Source organism: Brassica napus, chromosome C1 (genome assembly GCF_020379485.1).
Source record: "Brassica napus cultivar Da-Ae chromosome C1, Da-Ae, whole genome shotgun sequence".
NCBI classification, from domain to species: Eukaryota; Viridiplantae; Streptophyta; class Magnoliopsida; order Brassicales; family Brassicaceae; genus Brassica; species Brassica napus.
In genome coordinates this window covers 8,272,195-8,290,909 of record NC_063444.1, presented here as the reverse complement: position 1 = coordinate 8,290,909, position 18,715 = coordinate 8,272,195, and the positions used below count along the sequence as shown (strand labels likewise).

General features: G+C 37.1%; 3 protein-coding genes across 4 annotated transcripts; all 3 read right to left on the bottom strand.

The window, feature by feature from the left end:
• Positions 1-665: 665 nt before the first annotated feature.
• On the bottom strand, positions 666-6,820 carry LOC106377090 (iron-sulfur protein NUBPL-like). Of its 2 annotated transcripts, XM_013817252.3 has the most exons (9): positions 6,400-6,808; positions 6,211-6,319; positions 5,988-6,110; positions 5,818-5,915; positions 5,612-5,738; positions 5,438-5,523; positions 5,213-5,338; positions 4,734-5,116; positions 666-4,520 (listed from the first exon to the last, which is right to left on the bottom strand). In XM_013817252.3, exons 1-8 carry the CDS (start codon positions 6,661-6,663, stop codon positions 4,907-4,909), a joined length of 1,143 nt encoding a protein of 380 aa, XP_013672706.1. In that variant the 5' UTR covers positions 6,664-6,808; the 3' UTR covers positions 666-4,520; positions 4,734-4,906. The 2 variants fall into 2 exon arrangements, with proteins under 2 accessions (XP_013672706.1, XP_013672707.1); XM_013817253.3 differs by lacking the exon at positions 666-4,520 and having other exon boundaries at positions 5,015-5,116; positions 5,218-5,338; positions 6,400-6,820.
• A 257-nt stretch (positions 6,821-7,077) lies between these two features.
• LOC106377087 (disease resistance protein RPP2B) lies at positions 7,078-11,717 on the bottom strand. The gene is made up of 6 exons (XM_013817250.3): positions 10,983-11,717; positions 9,807-10,890; positions 9,382-9,693; positions 8,243-9,295; positions 7,490-8,167; positions 7,078-7,402 (listed from the first exon to the last, which is right to left on the bottom strand). Exons 1-5 carry the CDS (start codon positions 11,453-11,455, stop codon positions 7,514-7,516), a joined length of 3,576 nt encoding a protein of 1,191 aa, XP_013672704.1. The 5' UTR covers positions 11,456-11,717; the 3' UTR covers positions 7,078-7,402; positions 7,490-7,513.
• A 125-nt stretch (positions 11,718-11,842) lies between these two features.
• Positions 11,843-17,952, bottom strand: LOC106377086 (disease resistance protein RPP2A). Its single transcript, XM_013817249.3, has 8 exons — positions 17,715-17,952; positions 16,342-16,871; positions 15,654-16,266; positions 15,500-15,575; positions 14,220-15,210; positions 13,029-14,070; positions 12,649-12,948; positions 11,843-12,551 (listed from the first exon to the last, which is right to left on the bottom strand). Exons 2-8 carry the CDS (start codon positions 16,740-16,742, stop codon positions 12,066-12,068), a joined length of 3,909 nt encoding a protein of 1,302 aa, XP_013672703.1. The 5' UTR covers positions 16,743-16,871; positions 17,715-17,952; the 3' UTR covers positions 11,843-12,065.
• Between the last annotated feature and the right edge of the window lie 763 nt (positions 17,953-18,715).

Here is an 18,715-nt window from a genome sequence, read left to right as displayed (position 1 = left end):
ATGATTTAGCTACAGTTTAATTCCAATTGTTAATATAATTTATAATTTATTTGTTTAGCAAAAAAGCCACTCTCTATATTTATAAAGTTGTTTTCAAATTTGAACACATGTTTTTAAAATTAGATTTGGCAGTATATGATATATTCTAATTTCTTATTGATTTCTCTATTTTACCACATAATTAAAAGAGAAAATTGGCGTCTATATCATATTTACTTCCCCAAACTAAGCGCATACTATAGTTTACGAAAACATAATTTTTAGGACCATTTTGCCCCTATGCCGCTAACCAAAACAGTGCAACCCTAGCTGACACACTACTCCATTTTTCAGACAGCATCGCTTCCCGAAGATGCTACTTGCTGTGAGAACACATAGCTTTAATCTTTATCATATGAACAGTTTCTGCAAACTCCTGAAGATTGTACTAGGTGTTCTGAGATCAAAAGTTGGTACGATAAATATGATGTAAGAAGAGATCAAGGGCGTTTCAACATATCAAAACTAGATTATGCAAGATATTTGGGGAAATACAGTGGGGGAACAGGCGACTGAGTCAAGTGTTGCTAGGACCGGCCAAAGCTTACTTGGAATTTATTCTGATCCGGAAATGGTCTCAATTGGAAGTGATGCTACATTCATTTCTCGAGACGATGATAACGACATGGAACTCAGAGAACTCTGGAGCATGTAAATTTTTTTAATGTTTCTGTCGTAGAGGCCACACTTCACAACGTGAAACTATGTATGATGTCTGAACTACAAGAGACATGTTTCAAATTTTCTGCAAAGTGGATTTATGCAAAATCATGACCAGTTGATACAGTCTTACATGGACATACAAAGCCCAAATCATGTCGGCTGGAAGAACATGGGATTTTTCATGACCATCCATTACCATATAACAGATAAGATGGTAGTCAAAGAGTGTCAACTGAAATCTCCTTTGGCTCTACCCTCCCCAGTGATTTTATGTAGTAGGTTGAACATAAGCAAAGTCAGCTCAAAGAAATGGGTTGAAAGAGTTGAAGATGAGGATGTACGCTTCTCTGTACTTTTGGATGTTTCCTCTCTTCGATTGCTGCTTTCCTTTTCAGTTAGATCTTTAGTTGTACGGTACTATTTGTTCTCACGGAAGCAAAAAAAACAATATGGTGAAAAATAGCATCAAAACTTCCAAACTCGCCATGTCATTTAAAGTCAAAATGAATATTAGCTGATTTAAAATCAAAAACGAAATTCAAATTATTATTATCTACAGTTGTAATAAAAATATCTATAGTTGTGTACTCCAACTTATAAGCATAAATATATAATATTTAAAAATATAATTGTGTAAACAACATTAATATATTATATACATTTACAAACTCAACTAAATAAATAGCTACTAATAGTTAATTTTAAGAGTTTACTTTTATTAATAAAAAGTGTGAAAATGATACATCATATTTAAAATATATACTGATAAAAAATTCATGATAAATAATTCTATTTTAGTATTCTTAATTATTATAAAAGATAAATTAAAATTTTAATATAATTTGGCCTTTGAAATTTTGTTCAAAATGGTGCAACACCAAAATTAAGTTGTGTCTTATTCCCATGTATTACTCGATTTTTATTCCAAAATAATTTCAATTTTATTTAATTAATAATTGTTAACAATACTTTAAACTTATAAAAAATTACCAATTAACCTTAACTATTTTATGTTTACAAAATTTCCATAAAAATATAATTTATTTATATTAAACATTTATTATTAAAAAGTAAAATAGTCATAAATATATAAAAAATATCATATTTTGGTTCAAATAATGTATTTTATAATGAATAATGAGTTTTTTAATCTTTGATTTTAATAAATCAAGCAAAATGTTTTTATAAAATCAGTCATTATTTTATCATTTGGACAATACTTTTCTGATTTTGTCAGTTCTATAAATGATTTATCGGATTATTAAATCACTTATTTTATTTATTTTATATTTTATGTTTATTTTTGGTATTTTTATTTGTTTATGCATCTTTATTTAAAATTATTAAATATTCTCATATGGAAATCATATTTTCATGTTATTGTATTATTTTTAAATTTAAATATTTAAGTATCACATAAAAATGAGGAAAAATATGAAATAAATATATTTAAGATTTAAAGTATTATTATATAAATAAAAAATATTCAACTCTTAAATAGAGTAATGACTAAAGTTACTCTATTTATGAAGTGGGATTAGAGTTTACTCCAAACATCAAAAAAAATGATGTAGAGTTGGAGATTCCCTAACAATTAGGACCAAAAAAAATCATCAACAATTGCTTTATTAAGTAGAACTAGAGTTTGACCCGTGCATCCGCACGGGTGTTTAATTTAATAAAATAGACATATAATTTTTTTTACAATACAAAATATAATAGTTGTACAAACATACATTCATATGGGTATTTATTCGATTTGTAATTGTGATAAATTGACTATTTTTACTGTATGTAATTTGTTGATTTCTCATATTATGGTAGAATACAAAACAAATTAAAAATATATTATATAATATATTTGTCGATTTATATTTTTGACTACAGTAACCATTTTGATGTATTTATTTCTAAATTAGAGAACCAATTATTATGTTTATATATATTAATAAATCTATATTTTAAAAATTAAATGTATCATGTTTTAGTAACATAGATATATATGTCTCTAATTTTTTTATATGCCAAATAAATTTCACTTTTATTTTCATTTTTGAGAAAATATTAAATTGAAATTTATTTGTTGTATTTTTATAATTAAATTTATATGTGTGAATTGTATTAATCATCAAATTATTTAATATATATTTTAAAAATAACTTTATATATTTTAATAAAAATATCTATAGTCTATATTTTGCATGTGAAATAAATAATGATATATATGAATATATCTATAACATTTAAAGTTTGTAGATACATTTTAAATAATTTTTTTTTAGTTTTATTGTAAAATTTGGTTACAGAATAATCTGGTTAGAAAATAATCGTAAGTTTCGTACGTTTGGTTAGAAAAGAATTTAACAAAATAAATGATTTGTAGTTAATCAATTAAGTGTGAAGTTTGGATAGCGAAAAATCTAACAAAATAAATGATTTGTTGTCAATTAATTAATAATTATTAATTAGGTAGCGCATGTAGTTATTAGAATGAAAAAAAAATTCTAATACTTACTTCACTTTTAATAATATAGATATATTAAAATAGATATTTTGATTATATTGAGTATATGGAGAGCGTAAAAAAGATATAATATTCATTGAACAAATAGACGATGTTTGTATATGTTTTCTTAGTGTTCATATGTTGATCTCGTGTGGTTAAAATGATTTTTTTCACTTATTACGTCTTTTTTTTTTACACTATAGTATAAATATATATAAAAGTTGGATTGTAAATTACAACTGATTCATGATATGATTATTAAAGTACAAACTAATTAATCATCTTCTTCGTGAAAAAAATTGTCTCAACTGATTCATGTTTTGATATTCCTTATTGTTTAGATTTGCTTAAATTATTGTTGCCATGTTTTTAGTTAAAAATCAATTTAGGAAAATGCATTAATAAAAGAGGAAAAACAAAGAATATCTATTGTTAGGTATATTAAATACTGCAATGGCATTCTATTGTAAATATTGTGCAAGTTTAAGGGTTAGTTTAATTTTGTACTTCTCTTTTAATAGATTAGATTCTTCTGTTGTCGGTAAAAAAAAATCTTTAACTACTTTTCGAGCTCAAATTTATAGATCTTTAGGATAAAGTTACCAAAGAGTGTCATATATTTGTGCTAATTTAAAAAAAATTATATAACCATACAATCCGCGCGTAGCGCGGACACGAACCTAGTAAGTATAATAAACAATACAAAAACTATAAAATTCACTCCATCTAATTTTTAAACTCATAAAACAATATCTATGAGTATAAATACATTTTTATATCATGTCTTAACATATTATATTTTAAATACATTAAAAAAAATCAACAAAATTGTAAATAGATCAGATTATCTTATATAAAAATACATAATATTATAATTAACAAAATTTGATCAAGATTTTAAAAAGAAAAAAATCCCGAGCTTTGACAAAATCTAGTAATTAATTAAATCACCTTCTCCAATCTTGGTTCCGTGAAGAATGGCAACTCCCTCCCCTCCTTCAGTGTTTGATCTGATTCTAGACGAGAGGATTCAAAAAAAAGTTTCTTATTGAACATTGTTTTATAAATGTACTTGTGTCCATGAATTACATCTGACTATTCTTTATAACAAAGATATTGTTTTGGTAATGCAAAAGACAACTCCCTTTCTTTTTTTTTTTTTTTTTGTTGCAGAGAAACCATAGTTTGAATGTAGTTCTGTAATCGTTTGCTTTGCAGGGGGAGAAGATAATGAAAATACAATTTGGTGATCTCATCTTATACATTGTGAAGTCATCTCAACATGTCTTACTCGGAAGTCGGAACATAGAATCAGGGCCGGCTCAAAGATATCATGGGCCCTTGGCCAAAATAAATTTAAATATTTTTTTCACGTGTATTTATTGATAATTTAAAAAATTTGGACCCCTATTCCTAAATTTTTTTAAAAACTGGGCCCCTTTTATAATACTAATTTTGCAAAAAAAAATTGGGCCCAGGGCCCACGCCCCTTTGCCCCTACCCTAAAGCCGGCCCTGCATAGAATGTTTGCTGTGACATGCATTTCTTATTTGGATTCATCAACTTTCCTTATCTAATTGATCTGCTGATTCACATTGTCCAAAAAGAGTGCGTCTCTCTTTCCGTTGTCCTCTGCAGATACATTCTTCTCTTGTATTCTCAGCAAGACAAACTTGGGTTTTGTGCCTCTGGCGGCTCTCATGGCTTGTTATATGATGATCCGCTAGAATGTGGAACATTAAGTTTCATCTGAATCTCATTCTCTGGATTATCCCGTAGCTCCTTCAATGCATTCACCACGTTTTGAGCTAGATCTTCATAAGCTTTTGATACTACAGAACCAGGTGAAGAAACAACCACAGGAACACCTTCATCAGACCCTTCTCTGATCTTCATTTCCAGTGGAATCTATAATAAAAACGATACCTTCTAAGGCAACGAAGAGAATCTACAACACTATAATGCAAAAAAACAAAGCATCGGTTTTGGTTTTAGAAAATTTACCTCACCGATGAGTTTTAAACCCTTCTTTGCAGCCATCCTGCGTGCTCCTTCTTTCCCAAATATGAAAGAAGCTTCGTTACAGTGAGGACAAATGAAGCAACTCATGTTCTCCACAAGCCCCAAAATCTAGTAGTGTAAATATGCAGAAAGGTTAAGAAGCTAAGACAAAGCATATGCTTCCAAGCACACAAAAATAGTAAAGAGGGGGGATGTAGATGAACGTACAGGTACTCTAACTTTATCAAACATGGAGATCCCTCGATTAGCATCAGCGAGCGCAACATCTTGTGGAGTTGATACAATTACAGCACCTGGAACACATAATAAGCACACTCTGAGTAACTACATGACTTGTCCAATCAAACAACAACTCAGATATGTATATACACACACACAGACCTGAGAGTTTAAGATTTTGGGAGATGGTAATCTGAGCATCACCGGTTCCAGGAGGCATATCGACAACAAGAACATCGAGATCACCCCAATCAACTCCTCTAGTCATCTTAGCAAGAGCACTCATTACCTGTAACAACAATACCTCTCATCAGATTATGTTGATGTTGCATAAACTATACAAAGGGTATTTGAAAAGAAACACAGACCATAGGACCTCTCCACACAAGTGGTGCATCTTTGTCTACAAGGAGACCCATTGACATGCATTTAACTCCATAGTTCTCCACAGGAATCATCTTCATATCTTCAAATATATATACTACTTAAAACGATAGTCAAGAATGCAAGATGAACCTATCTATCTGTTAATCTCTACCTTGGTTGACTTGAGGCTTTTGACTGATATTCATCATGATAGGAACAGATGGTCCATAGACATCAGCATCAAGCAATCCAATCTTCAGTTCACATTTGTTGGCCAATGCTACGGCTAAGTTCACTACAACACAACCCGTTTCCATTATTCAAATCTCACACCCCAAAAACTCAAGAGAGAATGATTACAAAACAGAGGAAAGAAGATCTCATTGTAGTAGTACCAGCAGTCGAAGACTTTCCTACTCCGCCTTTACCAGACGCAACGGCGATTATATCTTTGACTCCGTCTAACCTGAGCTCCGTCGTCCTCCCGCCGGCGCTAGCAGAACTCTGCAAAAAACGAAACTAAGCTCAAATTCTGAAGATAATCACGAAAACGAATGGGTCGAGATTAGTGAGGAGTTTCATACGAATCTATACGCCCAAGCGACAGAAGCTGCGTGGAGTTCTCGGCGGCGGAGAGACCGAAGAAGCCCGGCGGTGGCCATGGGAGAGAGAGAGAGGTCTATGCGCAATTCAATACGGTGTCGTTTAAAGTCGTGGTTTGACCTGAGGATACGGAGAGGAGCTGCTGCAATATTGGAACTGGCGACACACTTATTGGCTTTCTCTGAGTGGGGTTCTTTTTTTTTTTTTGTATTCGAGGAGAATTGCTTTTGTGCTGAAACTGCCATTCCTTATTGGCTTTTGCATCATTGTTGTCACTCTTTGCAGTCTCTTTTGAGTTTTGTCTTTTGGGGTTCATCAGATGCATACACCCAATCTTAAACCCGCTCTTGAGCACCTCATCCGTGACACAAAACTCAAGGGAAGCTGTACTTGGAAAGTACATGAACCTTAGCGCTGGTCTTTAAGACATTTGATGTCAGTTGATGTCATCTGGTAAAACAAATAAAGACCTGGTTTGATGCCATGTTTGTTCCAACTTCCAAACAGCCAGATCCAAGGATATGTACGTTTCTACGTTAAACTTGAATGTAACCAGAAAAATAGTTGATTTGTTTTTGGCCTCTTGGAGAGGAGAAAACCGCACAACAAAACTATTTTCCAAAGCAACAACATGGACATCCATATATTTTGCTTGAAAGTTTCACCTGAACAACATCAAATCATCATCAAGAACAACTTTGTTTATCCATTACATAACACATAATCCTGGCCGATCTCTTCTTAACACAAGAATTTGGATCTACCCTGCAACATTCTTCATGAATTCCTTCCAATTACAGATACTTTTTATTAAAATATACAACCTTGTGGACCCAGTGGTTCCACCAAACTCAAGCAACTTAACATACATGTCATGCAAAGGGAGAAACAACATAAGCTTAACATCAAACTTCAGCTAGATATTTAGATAGAACTCTCCCTTTGACGAATCCAAACGGTCTGAATTGCAACGTCTTCAAGTTCCTAATTCAATGTAAATTGTGCGTTTAACATATATTCATGAAAGATACTAAGAGAAATTCAAGATAACCCAATAAGCATTCTACTTACCTTTTACACGACCAATGTTAACACTCACATGGGGATTTCATCTCTTATTATACCATTCCTTCTTGCTCCAACTTGCGAGAGAGACAGACCTTTCACGGGCACAAAAGCTTCACTCGATGTACGCTCAACAATATCTGTAACCCGTGTTCCCTGGAATCCACGGTCGTTCTCATCTGGATCATATAGCAAACTCATCCCACACCTTGTCACCTTGCAGCTTTCTAGTTTCCTTTCAGTGTCATCAGTAAGGTAGAATTCAAACGAGGCACTAGTGGGACGACATCTATTGCCCTCGTTACTCTCTTCACTCCATCGGTAGACTGGCACTTTGAACTTGTTATAACTGATGAAAACATGGTCAGATCCAAGTTTCCGTGGTTCATGACAAGATGATCCACATGACTCGTTCCATCCCCCAAGACAGAAACTAAAGCTGATAGACTGACCGTTTTGATTTTTGAATTCGCACTTGCATCTTACAGATAAGCCGTTGGCATAACAACTTTCATGGCCCTCGAAGCTGACAACAACACATAGGGAAACTCCTATAAATTTACTGTTACACCAGTGTGAAACCAGGTCGGTTTCTATGGAAGATCCCATTCTCTGATTACATAACCATGAAGGTATGTCACTTCCTGGAAAGCAAACGGCAACCAGAGGATCCGTAACTGGTCCCTGAAATGAGCTTACAAAGAAAACCATTAAAGCATGAGCATGAAATGAAACAAGAGAGTAAAAATAGAGATGGACCTTATGATTATGTTGAAGAGATGTCCTTGCTAGTAGCTGGCTCTTGAGTTGGGCTTGATCTACAATACTTTCCTGTTCAGCTCGGTTGAGCTTGAAGCAATCCGTGAATATGAAAGTAGTATGCATCCTCTCAGTTACCAAGGGAAGCGTCACTGGTTTGGCAACTTTTTCCAGAGAAACACATCCATGAGCATCTACATACTGTAGATTAGGTGGAAGCACCGGGAGAGAATTGAGGTTGCGGCAATGTTTCAAGTCAAGCAACAACAGAGAATAAAGTTTCTCGATGCTTTCAGGTAAGGTCTCTATATCGTTTCTGCTTAAGCATAGGCATCGCAACGAGCGTAAGGAGCTAAAGTTATCCGGCAGTTTGTAGATATTGCAATTCGTGAGATAGAGGTCCCATAAGCAAGAGTTGCCTGAGAAAGGCAACAATACCAACCATGTGGAACCTTTTATGCTAGATCCACAGAAGGAAAACAGCTTGAGGTTACTCAAGCAAATCATTTCAGGTGTCTGTCTGATGGATGTTCCATCCATAAGCAAAATCTCTAAGCATTCCATTTCCTCGTTGATGGGTGGAAGACTCTCCAGCGCTGAACAGCCAGAGAGGATGAGTTCTTGAAGAGATTTCAGCTTGTAAAGATCGTTGGGAAGTGACTTCAACCTGCGACAATTCTTGAGATTCAGTAAAATAAGATTGCAAAGACTCTCAATGTGTTCAACGACTTGCTTGATTGCTGAGCCTTCCAAATAAAGAGATTCAATATTTTCTGATATGATTTGAAACTTTTGAAGGTTTGAGCAGCCACTGAGGATCAGAGTCTTCAGAGATTTTAAGTTGATTCCCTCTGGAAGACACTCTAGGCTTGTGCACTCTCTGAGGTTCAAGTAAATAAGTTTGTTCATCTGTTCTATTGATGAGCCCAACGCAGCCAAACTCGTACAGCCTTCAAGATCCAGTCGTTCAAGATTTTTGGCCTTGGACAAACCTGATAAGTTCAGCAAGCCCTTTGAATGACTGAGGTCGACCCATCTTAGATTTTCTGTGTTCTGTGAAATATAGACAATGATTAAATAACCAATCAGTAGAAAAACTAGATAATATTTTAAGAAATCTATAGCCGAGGAGGATGTACCTTTTCAGTTTCCCACGGTTGTTTGATGTGGCTATAACGCAGATTAAGATCGACAAGTTCTTCTGGATTAAATTCTGATGGCAAGCAATTGTAAGGATACCCTTGCCAGTGGAGGTACACAAGCTCATCTGGAAAGTGATCAAGCCCTTCGCAGAACTGAAACTTATGGTCATTGTCACACCACTGGGAACAATGAGAATTGTGGAATTTCAGGAATTTGAGATTCGACATCCTTATGAAAACGTCAGGGCTTAGTTTGATCTTTTCGACATTAGACATGTTGAAGAAGATGCCTCTAACACATTCTGTTCCCTGGTAAAAATAACAAAATATATTTTTTTTTGTAAATACAACAGAGACCATATCAAGTGTAGATATGATTTATCACAGAAAATCAATGGAACACTCATGAGAAACTAACTCACCGTTCTCTGCTCCAGCACATGACGAATATCTTTGTGGTTCCACAATCTACTACGTTTGCCTGCCCTTCTGATGGACGATTCACTTCCGATTTCCTTCCCCATTGCATGCATTAGATCATGCATCTCAAGCCGATTATACGAAATGGTCACCAAGCACTTATCTTCAAGTTCTCTCATCACAGCTGCAGCATTGACACGGTCTGATTCCAGAATGCTGGAAACGAAGTCTGCTTTTTCAGATCTGAAAAAACATGCTATGTCCAGGAATATGCTCCTCTGTTCATCATCCAGTTCTTCATAGCTCCTTTTTAGCTCTTTCTGAATCTCCTTGTCTGGCATTACCCTTAATCTCTCCCATTTCTCCATCCAGTATGTTTTTTCCTTCTTGCATAGACCTGAGCCTAATAACTTCAAAGCTGACGGATGCCCTTTAGCATAATAAACAAACTTGTTTGATAGATCCAGAAATTCTTCCGGTGGGTAGAGGTTTTCAGGAAATGCACCAATGCTGAAAAGCTCCATAGCTTCCCAGTCGTTTAACCTGGGAACTAAATATGTTGCATCAGTGTTGTTCTGCAGCAGTTTCTTGTCTCTGGTTGTTATAACAATCCTACTTCCTTTCCGGTACTGCTCCAGCGGCCCAATGAGATCTTTGATTTGGTTTTCTTTGGTCACATTATCCAGCACAATAAACACCTTCTTGTTCCTTAGAAAGTCTTCCAATCTTCCAAGCGCTCTGACATCCAAATCTTCTTCATCCAATAACTTACAGAGGAGTTTCTCCCGCAAATAACTTAATGTATGCCATTCCAGCTCCTTGTCAACGTCTTCAAGGAAATAGTAGCCATCAAACTGACGGTGGTTTCGTTTATATACGCTATCAGCAACCTTCGTCTTGCCGATTCCAGTCATGCCGAGAACCCCAATGGCACGGACACAGTTTGCATTATCAAACATCAATAACTCCTCCAGTTTCTTTGAACGTGACTCAATCCCCGGGAAACCACTGATCTCACATGGAGACAGATCATTCAGCATCCTGAAAGTTTCCTTGGCTATTTTCTCAACAAATTCACTCTCCGGCCTGCATCAATCAAGTTTACAGTTTTACATAGAGAACTGAACAAGAAAAACAAAGCAGTGGAAGACAACAATATCACTAATTCTACTTACTACCTTTCTTCAGGAAGCACAAAGCCTAGTATATTGGAAGCAGCCCTCAGAGCTTCCTTCCAGGCCCCAACCTTCTGCCCATCTCCCTTGAGACACTCCTTAGGGTTCTTGAAAGGAGCTTCAAAACTCCCTTTCTGATTCTCCACATCAAACTTCTTGACTTTGTAAAAAATGGGTATCACACCGTGACCTCTTTTCTCCCTGCACTGCATTATCTTCCAGAGTTCCTCCAAGCACCAGGTGGAGTTGGCGTAGTTCTCCGAGAAGACGACGATGGACATCTTCGATTGCTCGATCCTGTCAAAGAGGACCGAGAGATCCTGGCCTCGCCGGAGTTTCTCATCAAAGAAAGTATCGATGCCTTTCCGGTGTAGGGACTGACGGAGGTAAGAAGTGAAGTTGGTACGCGTGTCAGCGCCTCTGAAGCTCACAAACACGTCGAACTGGCGCTTGGAGGAAGACGAGGCAGAAGCCATTATACGATTTGGGAAAGACGGAGACTCTGAGCCGTTGACTAAAACATCTTTTCCACAAAGCTTTATTATCTTTGCATTCAGCACAACTTTGTTGACTTTTCCAAAAAGGCCTGAGTTTTTGTCACTCACACTCGTTTGGGAGCAACGTTCCTGTTAAATTAAAACCAAGCCCAATCCTTTCTTGTGGCACAACAAAGGACATATCCAGAAGAAAACCCACGTAAAATAAGGTTTCTTTGTAGAGAGCTCTTGCCTGGGATAGTTACGGAAAGCCTTAGAAGCATGTGTATTCATCAATCCATCCAAGAGAAGAATGGTAAAATGCTCTGCAGATTCTATTCCACTCCTTGATGAATACACATGCTTCTAAAGCTGTCTGTAACCATCTCAAGCAAAAATTCTACAGGTGAAGCAACAGTGTTTCACTGCAACACAAGTTTCATTTACCACAAGGATAGAGGCGTACGAAGCTTGGAGAGCCAATAGCCTTATTTATAGGCATAAGGTACTTAAGGATATGGCTATTGTGGCTTAGGAAATACACTGCTTCAGTTATGTTACAGACTTTCTTTTACAAATTCACCCTTCCAATCCCTTTGCGCTTCCAAACTCACCTTTTCCGCTTCCCAAGCTCAAGAATTGTGCAGCCAGACAGCTTAAGGTTGACAATAGATCTCGAGTTCCTTACTCCGGATGGCAGTTTCTGAAGCCTTACGCAGTTCTCCAGATCCAGCGTACTAAGTTCAGTAAGATTCTCGACTGAAAATGGAAGTTCCCTTATGGCAGTCCCAGCCAGATATAGCCCTTCCAGGTTTGGTGAAAAATCCTGAATATCCTCAAGCTCTGAGCAGCCAGACAAATTAAGAAGCTTGAGAGAAGTTAGATCGACCATGGAAGGCAGACTTCGCAAATGACAACAGTCTTTCATATTCAACGAAACAAGCTTCCCAAGATGAGTAATAGATGTGCTAACGTCAATCATACTCGTACACCCTTCGAAATCAATATGTTCAAGGTTCATGGCTTCTGATAACGTCAGGACATCAGTTAATTTTCTGGAGTGACTCAGTTTGATTTTCTTTAGCTTCTCGAGATTCTGTTTACAACATAAATAAGCAAGGATGAGTCATCAGATGGCAAGCTTGAGAAAATAATGTAAGTAGCTTAAAATACCATAACATGTCAATACTTACTTTCTTCCCTTCCCATAACTTCTCAATGTTGCTATACGGCATGTTTATCTCTACAAGGTTCTCCGGACTAAATTTCTGAGGCAAGTATCCTAAAGGGTAATGCTCCCAGTGAAGTAGCCGTAGCTCATCAGGCAAAGTGTCGAGGCCTTGTGGTAGACTTAGCTTGCACTGGTTCCCAGAGGTGTTGGAACAATAAAACTTCAACAATCTAAGTCTGTACATGTTACTAAACACAGTAGGACTTAATTCACAGGTCAAGTCAGACGCATCCAGGAAGATTCCCTCAATCGCTTCTGTTCCCTGACGAAGACATCACATAAGTAGGGTAACATTAGCGTTATAAAGGATAACTATAAAGGAAATAACATATGCCAACTTACTGAATTGTTTGTCAATACATCAATGATGTCGTTAGAGTCCCACAATCTGCTACGTTCACATGGATCCATGTCTTCTTCACGAACAATAAATCGACCAATATCTTGAAAAGGAATAGGGATCTCTATTTTATTGTCCAGAAGGCTAATGAGAGACTCGTCAATGAGATCACAAATTCCAAGATATGTAAAAAAACCGCACGCATCAAGTAATTGCACCACATGCTCTTTGTTCTCCCCTCTGAAAAAACATGCAAGGTCCAAAAATATGTTCTTTCCGTTTTCGTCTAGTCCATCAAAGCTTCTCCGAAATGCCTCCTGAATCTTGGTTGGAGGGTTTATCCGCAAGCTTTGAAGATGTTTCTTCATATCGTTCATATGCTGCTTCGATACAGAGGAAACAAAACTCTTGAGAGCCAGTGGTATACCGCTACTGCAGCTCATTAGCTCGGACATGATGGCACTTTCTTCTTTTAAATACTGTTTGCAGAGACGTAAAGATTCAAAATCGGATAACTTTTGAATCTCGTATGGCTCTTTAACCTTACACTGCACAAGAACTTGTTTACTCCTAGAGGTTAAAATGATTCGGTGCCCACGAGAAAACCAGCTAAACCCTCCAAATACATATTCTGCATCTCTTGCATTACTCACGTCATCGAGAACAACGAGAATCTCTCTATTCTGGAACCAGTCCCTCATGAAACTCGGTTTTGTATCACAAGCGCCTAGACATAGTTCTTCTTCTCTAAATACTTTAGAGAGGAAATCATCACGTATTTGCCTCAACCCTTTGCTCTTACACATACGATGAAAGTCTTGCAGAAAGTAGCACAAATCATATTGTGGAGCTAGTAATTCAAAAATTTCTCTAGCAATGGATGTCTTCCCTATTCCTGCCATGCCCCAGATTCCCTCAATTTCCGCCTCTAAAGGCTGGGGGTGATTTAACAATGCTAAGATTCTGACCAGGTTCTTGCTGCTTTTCAAATGTAGCCTGAAGCATGCGTTCCTTACAACTTTCTTGGCAAGCATAAATTGACTCCTACACAACAATTTTTTTTAAAAGAACAATATAAGTACATAACTCCCAATATTCCACTAGTAAGCCTTCGGATATTTTCTAAAAGAAAAATTCAGAGAAACATGTTCCACACTGTACAAATACTAAGAGACATGGAGAAGTCAATTTACCCTTCTGACCATTGATGTCCATCAATGGATGCCACATCAGTCAGAGCCGCCTTCCATTTCTGGATTCTGTCTGGCTGGATAGAATTTAAATACGACGGAAGTACTTGTTCAAAACGGTCTTCCCAACCACAAATGTCAGAAGGTGTTACCTTGAGATATACAGGAATAATAACAAGGTGTTTTGCTTTACAAAATTCCATGATCGCCGCCAAATGATCTAGAGACTGACTACTATAGGCCAAACTACTTGAAACTACCATTAGACCAACACTGGATCTGTAAAGCATGTCCCCATCTAGGTTCTCTCTCTGAGATAGATTATATGTCAAAGGAGCAACCTCTCGCTCGTGTAACTCTTTCGAGATGGCTTCAATTAAATGTGTCTCGTCCTCATCAAGGTTGTCATTGCACGAAAAAACTAATACGTAGTCTGCTTCTCGAGTAATCTCCCTCGTCTCCTTCACGTATGATATTACAGCTAAGCTGCGGAAAGGATTTTCCTTGGGTGTTATGCCGTATGCCTCACATGCAGCACTGAGGCGGCCAACAAGGGCCTCTGCGTTGCCTGAAGTCTGCCGCATGCGGAGAAAATCAATGGCGTCTTTGGCTGTGCACCCAGAGAGAGTCAATGGACGCATGCGTTGGTCAAGGAAATCACAGAAGGAGTACCAATCAGCATCTAGGTTCCTCACGTTAGGAGGTGTGATGATTGATTTTCCTGGAATGTTGATCCCTGAGCATGAGTCGCCTGAACCTGCGGTTGATCGCAGACTTTGCTCACTAGTGAGTGCCTTTCCCATAGAAACCCTCCCTTGCGAAACTCCCCTTTTATACATTTTCTTTGGCTCGGCCATCATGGCGGGCTCACCTGAAACTTTTACTCTTTTGCAACTGCAATACCTTTCCACCTTTTCTAGTACCGTATTTAATTCAATGTCTCCTTTAATGGTTAAGGTGCCTGTCTCCGGATCTAGGGATATATAATTGATTCCTAAACGTGAAAAAAATAGAAGACAACTCAGAACATTCAGAGATAAAGACAGGGAAGCAAAGTAGTACTATAATATACAACATCGTTAATATAAATACTGACTAAACCGTTTCGATTTTAAACAACTGAAAAGTATGAAGTAAATGAAAATAATAGTTTCAATGGCAAATCACAACTGCAAGCAAGGAAATGGCACAACGCTTAGTGTAATCAATCCTATACGTATATCTAAGAAGCGTCCGTGATTGTTCATAATCTGTATTCGCTTTTAAGAGCTTTTGTAAATTACCACTGAGTGCAGCAAGTTTCTTCATGACCTTCTTCTGCATGGACTTATCACCGCTTATGTCCAGTTCCAAAACTAGCTGCAAAGATCAATTTTAAGAATTGTGAAAAATGAAAGAGAAGATATAAATCCTCACGATTCCACTATGTGGACAAACCTTGTTCTTGCTACTCTTCTCGGGACCAGGCTCCTTAGTCACTTCGCTGATGAGACTACTCGGTCTCTGAAACCCTGAAAGAGGCGGTGTGTGATCACCGGACGCTGCGGGAGCGCCGTAGAGAGGCACCGATTTCGACGACGGCGGCGCGGAGAGGGTCGATCCGCTGCTCCGGAGGGAGACATTTAGAGAGGAGTAGTTCGCCGGGATGGTGCCGGTGCCAGTAGCGGCGACAAGCGACGGCGCAGCTTGCTGGAGAAGCCACTCGATGGTTTCGCCGTCGGATTTATGACCGAGCTCTCCGGTTAACTGAAAAAGCCTAGCGGCGCAAAGAGCAGGTATCCTGAGTCGCCGTCCTTTTCCGTCGTCTTTCCTCGACCGCTTCGTTATAACTCCGGAAGTAGCCGCCGCCGGGGAGGAGGAGGTCGTTGCGAGAGTGGCGTATTCTGGAGGAGCAGATTTGGGGACGATCTTAAGAAAAGGATAAACCAGGTGCGGGGAACCTTCTCTGGCGACGGAAAACCCTTCTGGCCGAGACCTTTTCTTTGTGGGTACAGTAGGAAAAACCTTGTTAAATACAGACGAAGCTTCGTTGAAAATTATCACACGCTCCCTGCAACAATAACAAAAATTCAATTAGGTAAACAGAACTCCAAACAAAATGTATCAACTCATCGTAATAAACTACCTGGCCTTCACGATGTTTTCCCGTAGACCAGCCTTTAGTCTTTTGATCTCTTCTGGTATAGGGGATGGAGTTAACTTCCCTCTCGGAGTTGTGCTTGGAGATTCATCCCCTTGAATTCCAAGGCCAATATTCACATGACGCTTAAAGTCACCTTGACGAACAGACTTGTGATCTGCGGCAACCACCTTAGGATCAAAACGCAAACACTGGAAGAAATTTGTAACATCGGTTTGTGCTAATGGTGAAGTGGTCCTCAACATGCTCGCGTGAGAAGATGAGACAGGTTGCTCCATAGTCTCGCGAAAGCTACTAGATCTTGCCATCTGTGAAGCTAAGTTAGACCTGTATAAAGGCCTATCTGGTCCACCAGAAGAATAATCAGACTTCCCAGGTGCTGACATTCCCTTATCTTTAGCAAGTCCACTGTTTTATTTATACAAAAATATACACGCAGTAGCACATGACAAACTTGCAGAGTTGCAGGACATATATGCTAAATTCTCAGCTGTCGCGTTGATTAGAAGACGCACCTGCAAAGGGACACAAAACGGAAGCAAAACCTCAGTGAAAATCCCCCAGAACAATTAACCAGGAGAATGGAATTGGAAGACAAACAATATATTCGTAAGTAAAAGACATAAATTCATTTGTACTAGCCAAGTCTTAAAAATCGAAAAAAAAATATACAAAACTCTCAAAACTATACATAAATAGAAACACAAGGACTCATAAGTGTGCCGGAATCATGTTCAGAGCCATAGCATGGCATATTATATTTCTTCTACTACCACCCAATTGAAGAGCTTAAACCAATAATCAAAAAAAAATCTACAAAATTTAGCAAATGTACAAAAATGGGAAAAGTAATAGTAAACTGGAAAGTGAAGTAAACAAGAATATAGATCCAGTTGAAATGTGTTCAAAGATCTTATAATTTCACTTCTTATTAATCTAAAACATACGATAGAGTTAGAGAGTGACAAAAACACCAATACCTATCATCAACAACACCTTAATCAATTTGATAAGAAAGAAAGATATAATTCCTTTAAATGCCTTCGTAATCCACATTGCCTACTAATCATAAAACTAAAATGCCTCAACTTCAGACATATATGATTTTCAATTTACTCTTCTCTTGAAAAATTCGTGTTTTCAAAATTCATTGCAACAAAACGCCCAATAAACTAAAATTAACCATAATTCAAAGCTTAATATAATCAAACGAAAGCTCTTCAACACAATAAAACCCTAGAAGAGAAGTGAATCAACAATCATAGACGAAGTCAATCATCTTCAATGAGAAGAGAAATCCACAGAAACGGAGCCCTAGAACCCGGATCAAACTTCAGAGATCAAAGAAGAGAACAAACCTTCGAATCAAAATCACGAAAAAGTTTTCCAGCAGTTACAGAATCTCTCCCACAAGTCACGGAGTTAATGAGAGATTGGATCGTTCAAAGGAAGAGCTCGAAATCGAAATCGAAATCGAAATCAAACGAGGTCCCTGCAACAGCCATGAGAGGACGGGATCGAGACGAACCGCGCGTTCCTTGGTTTCCTGTTTTTGATCGGCAATGGGGGAAAATTGGCTGTTATCAAATTACGATATTACCCATTGGATAAACTTAGGGAAGATCGGTCCCCCTATGATGAGTGTAGGGGTAACTTGGTAATATAGAGTCAAATGGCTTTTCTCTAAGCTGTGACGATTGACGAATGACGAATGACGAATGACGAATGACGAATGACGAATGACGAATAAGGGTTGGGCACAAATATTTGTTATTTGTTTTATACCCGTTATTTTATCCGTATTCGTCTTGCTGGTTGGAATTAACAAGTATCATAAAAAAGTTCTGACTCGTCTTGATATTACTTGATACTTGTTTTACAACTAAAAAAATGATAATTAAACCATAAAAATCAAAGCTCTAAACAAATATTTTTTTGTTGTAAAAAGTAAACAATACTTTCTTATAGAATTCTATCTTTTTCTTTTTTTATATCAGGTGAAAATATTTTATTTAAAATAACTCTCGTGTTTTTACCAAGTCGAGTAGATAAAACAAACTTTCGTAACCTTCTCACGTAAAATATTATCTATCAAGTAATTTTTAGAAATTTGGAAATATATCCAAGTAATTAATAAATACTTGTAAGTAGCAAGTAATCGAACAAGGCAAGTAACATATTTTTGGACAAGGACTCGAAATAACAAGTACTCGTTTCCGACAAGTCAAGTACAAGTCGAAAAATTCGTTATTCGTTCAAGGCAAGCCAAGTATTGTCCGAACAATAGGATAATATCAATTAATAAACTGTATATATATTGTCCGAACAATTGGATAATATCAATAAATAAAATATTATT